The 11,077-nt window shown below is 33.0% G+C and overlaps 2 protein-coding genes across 4 annotated transcripts; both read left to right on the forward strand.

Annotated features, from left to right (window-relative positions):
* Nucleotides 1-523: 523 nt before the first annotated feature.
* Nucleotides 524-2,435, forward strand: LOC121240713 (chaperone protein dnaJ 10-like). Of its 3 annotated transcripts, XR_005935594.1 has the most exons (4): nt 524-538; nt 946-1,028; nt 1,186-1,345; nt 2,191-2,435. XR_005935594.1 is itself a non-coding variant. In XM_041138220.1 (3 exons), the coding sequence occupies exons 1-3, from the start codon at nt 913-915 to the stop codon at nt 2,248-2,250; spliced, it is 336 nt and encodes a 111-aa protein (XP_040994154.1). In that variant the 5' UTR covers nt 734-912; the 3' UTR covers nt 2,251-2,435. The 3 variants fall into 3 exon arrangements, 2 of the variants coding, with proteins under 2 accessions (XP_040994154.1, XP_040994155.1); XM_041138220.1 differs by lacking the exon at nt 524-538 and having other exon boundaries at nt 734-1,028; XM_041138221.1 differs by lacking the exon at nt 524-538 and having other exon boundaries at nt 955-1,102.
* A 3,728-nt stretch (nt 2,436-6,163) lies between these two features.
* On the forward strand, nt 6,164-10,749 carry LOC121240714 (protein NRT1/ PTR FAMILY 2.7-like). Its single transcript, XM_041138222.1, has 4 exons — nt 6,164-6,381; nt 6,489-6,706; nt 7,349-7,896; nt 9,814-10,749. The coding sequence occupies exons 1-4, from the start codon at nt 6,303-6,305 to the stop codon at nt 10,667-10,669; spliced, it is 1,701 nt and encodes a 566-aa protein (XP_040994156.1). The 5' UTR covers nt 6,164-6,302; the 3' UTR covers nt 10,670-10,749.
* The last annotated feature ends 328 nt before the right edge of the window (nt 10,750-11,077 follow it).

Below are 11,077 nucleotides of genomic sequence, written 5' to 3' on the forward strand. Positions count from 1 at the left end.
TGCCTCAGATTTTATTGCCATTTTCTTATGGTGTTCTAGCTAAAACTTCCCTGGTCGAACAATGAATCTATTAACATTTGACTTCTTTTGTAGCAAAGAGTTCACCTCCCTGCTACCGTCTTCCCCACTCCCTCTGTGTTTTTTTTTTTTTTGGCTCTTTGTTTTCTTCTTTCTATCGTGTTTTTATTTGCCAGCTTTCTGATTACTTATTCATCAAATATACGTCTGCTATATATTTGATTAATTGCTAAAGAATCTTTCATCAGGTTGGCCAAAACTGTGAATGTAAATGATGCCGTTTAAGTTTTATTTGTCCGAAAGATCATGCGAGCACAAGCTTTAATATGCATTCTTTCATTCATGTCTAGCGTAATCGACTCCTGACATGCTTTGTAATGTTGAAGACCACTAGCTAAGAATGAACGAATTCTTTGCTTTCATGGATCATCTTTATTTCTTGCTTGCAGGCACGACCAAACAATGACAAGTGCATCCAGATAAAAACCCAAATGATCCTCTTGCGGCACAAAATTTTCAGGTAAGATTTTCCTTCTTGCTTATTGAATATTGTATTCTACTACAAATGCTTAAAGTAAGTTGTGTTTTCTTCCCAAGTCCAATATGTATTTTTTGATCCATTTGGCTGTCACTCTCAAATTTCTTCATTTATTTATAGGGAATTTAATATCATTATTATTATTATTTCTATATAATTGAGCCTATCCTTTTTTTTCTAATTGTGACCAGAGCCCTCCCTTCTACATGCATATTCAACATGGAAATAATCACTGGCCACTAATCTACTAAGAACATTAGGAATGATATTTTTGCATTCTGAAAATTTTGAGGAACAGTGCTAATTCCCATGTTTCATCTACTCTCATGTGATTCCAAACCATTGAAAATATTTATATGTGTATATTTCTTTCATTCATTTGGATTCAGGTTTTGGGTGAAGCTTACCAAGTATTGAGTGATCCAGCCCAACGAGAAGCATATGACAATTTTGGGAAATTAGGAATCTCGATGTTAGCTTTTTGTTCTTAATTTATCAATAGATGTATTTTGAGAGTGATGTTGTGTGTGTCTTCTTGTACTATATGTAGGCAGAATGGAATAAAATTGTTGTCAAATTTGATTTGAAGATTCTTTTCTGATACATCGCATGATTCCCTAATATTGTAGTGAAGCAATTATCGATCCTGCAGCTATCTTTGCGATGCTTTTTGGCAGTGAGCTTTTTGAGGAATACATAGGTCAGCTTGCGATGGCATCAATGGCTTCACTGGACATATTTACAGAAGGGGAACAATTTGACACTAAAAAGCTGCAAGAAAAAATGAGGGTATGAGTTTACAATGCCTCATCAATTTGAGCTTTATGTTATTATTTTATATTATCTTGTACTGGACCTCATATATTCATTTATTTGTACCATTGCTAGGGTCTTGTCTTGTTTCTGTTGTGAGAACATGAAGTTGGGTGTTTAATCATGATGGAAATAAAAATGCTTTAGTAAAAAGAAAGAAAGGGAAATATATGATTGCTGCTTGGGAACTTTACAAAACCCAACCAATCCCAACCACCTGGCTCTGTAATGGTGAGTGATCTATTAAATTTAGATCTTGATACTTAAAATAATTTTCTGCATCCCATTTTCTCCAATGAAAAGTGGTGTATATCTTGGCTTCAGATGCTCCAATCAAATTAAAATATCTAGGTCATATTGTGAAATATAAAACCATGATAGTCCAGTCCACTTGGTTTCTTCATATTCTTTTATTTCCATCTTAAAAACATTTTATTCCCGGAAGTGTTCTATGTCATTCAATTGTATAAACTGAAGCTTATATAAATTTCATGGTTTTTGCTATTTGGATTTTAATTCCTATAAACTATTATTAACTAACAACAACTGAAAGTAATTGTAAAGCTCCCAAAACTTTTGATGTACTTGAATGAGAACTTCTACCACTTTGATTTTGTTTTTTCTTTTTTGGTGATTTTTTGCATTGAGTTTCATTTGCAAGTTTTGCTTCAAATTCAGTGCTTAATCTGACTCAAAAGTTCATAACCTTATGCCCAATGGTTATCAATATCATAGAAAAAATTTATGGAATTGAACTTATGTCATCCATGGATTTATATTGACTATGACCTAGCCTTTGAGATGGCATATTGAATTTGCAGGGTATCCTTCGGTCAACTGAGCAAGGAGAAATGGTACCGGCAAAGTTTGGGCTACCGTAGACAGCAGTTAGACAGTTGGAGATATACACAACAGCTGTTCTGCTTGCAACCCTACGTCCTCCACACCCGCCCTGAGAAGAACAATGCAGAAATCTCATTCAGGAGATCTCAAAAATCAACTGTTAGAATTATTGTAGTGTTGTCTATGAATTAAAGTCAAACTATTAATCTTTTTGTAATACAATGATAAACTAGCTAATATTATGATAAAAAGATTGAAATGTAAGGGATGTAACATGATTTAAAAAATGAATTCTAGGTACCTAATTTTCAAATTAATATGTACTTGTGACGCGTTGCTTGATCACAATATATAAGCATCTTCCACGACTTAATTTACACAATGATCATAAAGAGATGTCATGCATTGCATGGTCTGACACAAACAAACCAGCTAGACTTGAACTAATCATTTTGTTAAACTTGTATTAAACAAATTTAGCAAAGTGATCTATTTGTAAAATTTGTATTAGACTATGTCGAATTTTGAACTAATTATCCTTTTGTTTTCTAATCTATCCAAACATGTAATTATTATACTTTACTACCATATCATTATTCAAAGATATTTGTTAAAATTTGTTAAATAATTTATTAATTATTTTTTATTTTTGTAAAAAATCATATAATTTTTGTAAAAAATCTAAACTAGGCAAACGTCTCTTGGACGTTGCTCTATTACTAGTGAGTGTGTATTACTAGTATATATATATATATAATATATAGTGGGCACTATAATATTGAGAACTAAATGTAAAGTAGTTGTATAATATATCAAATTAATCAATTCGACAAGATTTTCGCTAGTAAACCAATAAATAAAAACTGAATATTCGACATGTCTCATTCATGTTTGTCAAATATAATTTTTAAAAACTGAAAAACCAATAAATAAAAAATTCGAAACAATAAAATAAAGCTTGAAAACGTTAAAAAAAACTCAAAATATAAAAATTCTTAAGCTTACAAAAACTACTATTTAGATGTGATAAGCTATATCTTATTTATAGTAAAAATAAAAAATAAAAAAAAAATTTTAGAATGTAATATATCACAACAAGCTAAATTAATCAGTTTATAAACTTTATTTTGGTGAGATTTGTTTACGAACCTAAGACTCGTTAATTTATACAACTGTACGTGAAGTATGCATTTTTGCTAATGATAGGCAGTCTTAAAAGTTCTTTTATTTTTTTTCTTTTTGGGAGGGGGGAATTAGAAAGTTACTTTATAATAATATTTTATTAAAAATTTGCGTAAAAATTATAAAATAATTGCGTCTATATCATTTTGAAACGACGTTTTAAACTAAGTTTCGTAATTATCTTGTGAGTACTTTGATCTTGGACTAGCTAGTAGGTAGGAACAATATAGAGCTCTTGATCTCCACTTTTCAATTAAGCTCATCTTTTCCCCCACCTTTCACAATTAGATAGTGTGAAAAATAAGGTGAGTTAAAAATTTTGTAAATAATAGTAAACTTATTTATGAATAATAATAAGATAAGTTAAGTTAAATATTTTTTATATATTGAAAAATAAAAGAGAGAAAATTGAATAAAAAATATTATTAAAATATTATTTTTAATATTATTTTTATTTTGAAATTTTAAAACAATTAAATTAATTTTTATTTAAAAGTTTGAAAAGTTGTAATAATTAATTTGAAATTATTGTATTTAAATGATATTTGAAAATAAGATGAGATGAAATGAGATTGAAACTTTTTCCAAACATTCCAAAAACACTTCTTGATTTTTGAGTTTTTTTTTTTGGGATATTGGTATATGTATTATTATTTATGGGAGGGAACAAGCATGGAGCTATGTTTATGATTGCATTTTGAAGAGATGATATTGGAGCTAGCAGAGTCAAAATTGGTATGTAGTGGCATTCTGCATGCACAGTATAATTAGCGGTAGTGCTTCCTGGTCCATGAAGTAGATACTGATCATGACATATTATTGCAAAGCATGAACTGAAATTCATATCATTATCAGTTTTGATAATATTCTTATTATTATTATTTATCAGTTTTGATAAATATATATATATATATATATATATATATATATAAGGTTCCAAAAAAAGGAAAAGAAGAAATAAATTGATATTAGAGTTTCAAACTGAATTATTCTTATTCCTTGATGGGAGAAATAAATAAACAAATTAATAGACATTGTGTATTCCAATTTCGATCAAGTCCTTAAAAAAGACTGATATAGGCTAGAAGATACATGTAATTTCAAGTTCTAGAGCTTTGGATAGTGAGATGAAATCAGATGGTTTTAGATGAAAGTTAAAAGTTGAATAAAATATTGTTAGAATATTATTTTTTAATCTTATTATTGTTTGGAATTTGAAAAAGTTGAATTGTTTATTATATTTTATGTGAAAATTTAAAAAAATTATAATGATGAGATTGGACGAGATAAGATGAAACACTCTAAATCCAAACGAGCAATTAGCTAGGAACATATATATTTAAATAATCCCTCATGCATTGCTTCAAAGCAATGTTTATCTATAGGTTGCAATTCAATCCTTTATGTTGTTTATTAAAAAAATACCAAATAATTGTTTTTGACCAAAAAAAAAAAAAAAGAAAAGAAAAGAATTTGAGCCAATTTCCAATACCTTTTACCTTCTAAAAAGTGTAACTGAAGTAAAGAGAAAGATACAGTGAACTTTCTTGCCTAAAAGGTTGAAAGCTGGTTTCAGAACTTGCATTTATATATATATAAATAGACCTATTAAATATCAACTAGGGTGCAAAAGGAGGGACTCTGTGCATAACACAAGGTGGAGTGCAAGTCTGCGCCACATTCTATAAAACTTTGATGCTATAGAAAGTGTGCATTGGTCTAGCAATAGATCAGAAAATGACATATTCTACAAGATATGGACTTAGATTTGAATATCTTGGATTTGCAATATCATATATTGAATAAGTGGGAAAGTCATGAAATTAAATAATAGATTTGGAAGCTATATATAATGGTACTGGGTATTTATTAGGTACTCCCTAAATACGAATTTATGATTTTTTTGTGAGTCTACTTCTATGAAATCTCTTTATGAGTACTGTAACACTTATTATATTCCACACCCTAAGCTTTTAATTATTTTTTCGAATTTGTACTCCAAGCTACCAAAGTTATCAACCTCACCCCCATACTATTATTCTTTAGTAATTTATGCTTAGATCCCAATCTAACAATCAAGATTATGCTACAACAACCTGAAATAACGTTCATTTTTTATTAGCACTGGAGGTCTAGAAAAAAATGTCTTGATTACTAGGGGTGCACAAGCCTTGGATATGAAGTTTCCACACGTGCACATTGGGTAATTTAAATGGACATTCTCCTAATTCGATAGTCCCTAGAGATTTTTTACATCCAAAGGTTTGATCCTAGATCTGGAAGGAGCATATTACCAAGACTAAAGACTCTTACCATTTGCGCCAACCCCTAAGGTTTCACCTAGAGTAAGAATCTTTAGGACAAATGGATAGAAAAATCATTTGTTGACTGGCATCTTAATTTGGTCTCTTCGGTTCTGACATGGTCATGACTTTGCAGCTGTTATTATCATGATTTTGGCCATTCATGAGCTGCCAATACAATCCAAAATCGTGTGGTTTAATTAATGACCTAGATAATGAGCAAAGAGATAATGAGCCTGCATTGGCAAATTTTGGTGCCATTCTTCGCATGCTAAGTTGGGTGGGAACAATCATGATTAGTAGGTAGACTTCAACATGCATGCATTAACCTACAATTCAAGTGTACATAATTTTATATACATACATACATACATATATATATATGTGTGTGTGTGTGTGTGTGTGTTTATTGTTTGTGTCTTGATTAAGCAGGGGTTTTTGTGGGGTTGACGCTGCCATCTGGATATTGGCATATATTCTATCTCTGAGAATGAAGGAATTAAGGATAGAACATTATATATGTACTTTGCTTAGCATTTAAAATGTAGCATTTTTATAGAAAGGACATCCACTAGAAGAAATACAGTTGACTGGCCTGCACTAATATGGATGGCAGATCAGAATTCCACACACCAAACTCCGGTAGCAAAAGAGGTGGATGGATCACCTTCCCCTTCATCGCCGGTACGCATCTCTCTCTCTCTCTCTCTCTCTCTCTCTCTCTCATACAGACAGACACAATGTTTTGGACCAGTATATATGTGTTTATTGTTTGTGTCTTGATTAAGCAGGGGCTTTTGTGGGGTTGACGCTGGCATCTGGAGGATGGCAGGCAAACTTGATTGTGTATCTCATTCAGGAATTTAATGTGAAAAGCATAAATGCTGCTCAGATATCAAACATTGTCAATGGCTGCATCAATCTGTTTCCTGTCGTTGGAGCCATTATTGCCGACTCTTTTTTCGGTTCTTTCTTCGTTGCCTCAATCTCAGCCTGCATCTCTTTGCTGGTAATACTCTCTCTCTCTCTCCCTCTCTCTCTCTCTCTCTCTCAGCCCATCTGCGGAGCCAAAACACGAGGGCTACTTTCACCCACAGATCACAACTGCTCTTAATTTAATACCCCATTTAAAACTCAGAACTTAGTTTTTATTTCATACCAAAAGTTCAGAGGAGTTGAGACAGTAATTGAAAGTTATACATACCTTGAATTTCTGATATACATACATACATATATATATATATATATATATGTATGTTTGTTCTTTCATATGATATGTTAGATAGTGAATTGGCAAATTCACCTAAAACTAAGACTATTTAAAATCTGTTTTGAAATTCGACATCACACTCTATATATAGACGTATTTTTAGAAGGGTCGTGATAGTGATATTGTGGACATTCCCCAACAATCTCCCCCTCATCACTTGTCACATCCTAAGTAGTCAATCCACTTGATATTAGTAAGGAATACACATTCAAGTCTTTTACGGCATTCGATATTGTATCCTCCAAATGTTTTTTAGAGCTGTCATAGAAGGCAGTATTATATACATTCCCCAACAGGATTCTTGCAGGGCATAACTCTCCCTCACATTCTCAACACAAGTCAAGAGTTTTGTCTGATCCAAAACCATTTTTACCATTGCAGGGCATAATTCTTTTAGCTTTAACAGCAACTCTCGACTCCTTGAGACCTCAGAAATGTGAAAATGGATCAAGCTTCAGCTTCTGCAGTGCACCACCCTCTAAAGTCCAATATACAGTGCTATACACAGGTTTAGCACTGGCATGTATAGGGGTTGGAGGCACACGTTTTACCCTAGCAACAATGGGAGCAAACCAATATGATAAGCCAAAGGATCAAGGGATTTTCTTCAACTGGTATTTCTTTGCTTTTTACACTGCTTCAGCAATAAGCAACACGGCCATTGTGTACATTGAGGATAATGTGAGTTGGAGATTGGGGTTTGGACTCAGTGCCATCACTAACTTCATTGGCTTGGCCTTTTTGCTTTTGGGAAATCGATTCTACACTCATGATCCACCTCAAGGGAGCCCATTCATAGGTTTGGTTCAGGTTATTGTTGCCACTATTCGGAAAAGGAAAGTGAGGCTCTCCCCCAAAATCGAGGATTACTACTATGGAAAAGATGGATCAATCACAGAAATAGTTACAACCCCCAATAAAAGCTTCAGGTAGGAAGTGATGAGTTAATAAAACTGCATGATTCTTTGTTTTTTTTTTTTTTTTTTTTTTGCCTTCAAATCATCTTAATTTACATGTTAGAAACCATTCTTTAGCTTTGAAAATGGAAAAAATAAATAACAAAACATGTTTTTGATAGATGTAAGGATCAGATCTAAATTATGAATCAAACTAGATTTGATAGAACTGATGTGGCTTCCCCGCCTTGTTTTATCCGATTTTGAACGGATAACATATATTATTATGATCACGTCCAAATAAAAAAATCATCTCGACCTGATCATCCCTAGACCCTTTAGAGGGTGAAGTAAAAGGGTTAGAAATCATTTGTTTTTACCAGCCCTTTAAAGACATCCTAGCAAATTGCTTGTAATTAATTGCGCATGCTACAATGTCCAAAAATAGTATGGAACTGCTCGATAGGCCATGATGTGTACCATTATGTAGACCCACCCTTCATCTATACGTACATCTGGTTCCCAAAGCTTTGGAAATTTCTAAAAATTTTCCTCTCCCTTTGATAAAATTTAGAAAAAAAAAAATACTCTATGCCCAACTCCCTTCCCTTGAAAAACACTTTAAAAAATCCCTTCTTATTGCCACCATCCAAAAAATTAAATAGAAATAACCTCATAATGCACAAAAAATTTAAAGAATTAAACCCATATTTTTCGTATAAAATCTTTAATATATATGTAGGGTTTTTCAAATAAGAAATGTTATGCATCAGTCATTATTCACTCACACACCCCACACCTATAGTTTTTCATAGGGTGTGGGGTTTGGGGTAGTAACTAGTGGCTGATGAGAAGAATTTTTATTTTCTAATACCGTTTTTAATTCCGAATGGATCATGAAAAAAAATATGAAAACTAACAAATATTTTATTAAAAAACCCATGATTTTTCTACATTGAATTCTTCATCTCTGATCTTACTGGCCGCTAATATGACACATTTTAAATATAATTTCATTAATAGTACCAGCATTACTAATGAGACACAGGATAAAAAATTCAGGATGGGGGGGGAGTAGTACTACTAGTATTGTTGATTAAGAGAAATATATTGGTTATTATTTTTGCATATGGAATTAGTGGTGTAATATTCAAAGTGACAAATGATTTCTTTTGAGTTCCCAAAATTACTTGATTATTTAGTGTTTTTAAGTCTTTTTGGATTGATGACAAGTGCATGCATGATGCTTTCCCACTTCTCCAACATATATAAGAGACTTAAATTGGTTTCCATGCTTTTCATGATTAACATAGCACTGTTCCACATCAACATTTCTTCCCTCCCCTTATCCACACCTGCAGGCTCATGCCTCGGTGGAACACTACTCGAACATCTTATCTATGACATTGGTCATCAACATCACAAACTGCTGGTGGTGATTGTACCCCTACAATATATATATATATATATATATATATATAAGTTGTTAGTGGTGGATGTATATATATATATATATATATATATATATATAAAAGTTGTTAGTGGTGGTTGTTGAAGTGGACTACAGAATGGAAGTGATGGAAGTTTGTGTTTGATTTTTTCTTTTTTGGTTAATTTCAGCTTAATTATAACTGAGGTTATGTTACGCTCCAATGGAGGCCCAACCCACATCTAAACCTATATTCCAAAAAGACTAATCACTAATACAATTGAAAACCCATTAGAACCATTATAAAGAATAAGAACTTCTTCTAGCCTTATCACTCAGTATAGGATATCACAATGTCATCAAATCAACTATAAACATATAAGCTTAGGAACATAATCAAGACCATTAATATTTCATTACTAATGAGATGATCTACTCAAGCATGTGGAGGGAGGCCATTTGACTTCAGAAGTTTCATTACTAATTCAAAGCTACACACACACACACTACTTGTGATGCAGGTTTCTCAACCGTGCAGCATTTAAAACAGAAGGAGATATTCATGAATCGGATGGTTCAATTGCAAAACCTTGGAGGATATGCACAATGCAACAAGTAGAAGCTCTCAAAACCCTGATAAGAATATTCCCATTATGGTCAAGCAGTATTTTCTTAGGTACTACAATAGGAATCCAGGCCAGTTTGACAGTCCTCCAAGCTTTACTCATGGACCGTCACATTGGGCCTCACTTCCAAATCCCAGCTGGGTCTATCCTAGTCGTGGTCCTAATCTCTACGTCCATCTCTCTCACCATTATCGATCGTTTCTTATGTCCTATGTGGCAGAAGTTGACTCATTCGTCTCCGACACCCCTCCAACGAATAGGGTTAGGCCACGTACTAAACATTCTAAGCATGGCCATGTCAGCACTGATGGAATGGAAACGACTCCAAATAGCCCAAGCCCACAACCTCCAAGACCGCCCCGGTTCCATAGTGCCCATGTCCGCCTTTTGGTTGTTTCCACAACTAGCTTTGGTTGGCATTGGAGAGGCATTTCATTTTCCAGGACAAGTTGCATTGTATTATCAAGAATTCCCCAAGTCCCTGAAAACTACATCAACTGCGATGATTTCATTGATCATTGCGATTTCTTTCTATCTGAGCACTGCACTGATTGATCTTGTTCGGAGGGTAACTGGATGGCTACCAGATAATTTGAATGGTGGAAGGGTTGATAATGTATATTGGGCTTTAGTTGTGGTGGGAGTGCTCAACTTTGGTTACTATTTGCTGTGCTCTTGTCTGTACAAGTATCAGAACGTTGAAAAGGGGGAAGATGATACCATTGGTGAAGATGCCAGAGGTGGGTCTTGAAACTATTTATAGTCACTTTATCTTACGAGTGCTGTTTTATACAATTATTTTTATGTACTTTTTATATATTTAACTAAAGTGATTGGCCAAAATAATTATTTTATATTAAAAAAAAATGACGCAATCAATCATATTATTGAAGTCTACAAAAAATATGAAAAAATGATTATACATAAAATTTTATTATGTTAAAGTTTATGTACTATGAATGACAATCAACTCTATTCTTAAAGTTTTACCATCTACCACACTGGATGTTTAATCAGTATCTGTCTTTCATATTTTCCAAGAATCTTTGGTTAATCGGGAGAGCTGACACGCATAAATTGTAGTATTTTCCTGCGAACCAATGATTGCATATCGAGAAAAAGACCCCGAGCGCGAATTTAAGAGAATCACGTCCAAATG

This window comes from Juglans microcarpa x Juglans regia, chromosome 7S, assembly GCF_004785595.1.
Source record: "Juglans microcarpa x Juglans regia isolate MS1-56 chromosome 7S, Jm3101_v1.0, whole genome shotgun sequence".
NCBI classification, from domain to species: domain Eukaryota; kingdom Viridiplantae; phylum Streptophyta; class Magnoliopsida; order Fagales; family Juglandaceae; genus Juglans; species Juglans microcarpa x Juglans regia.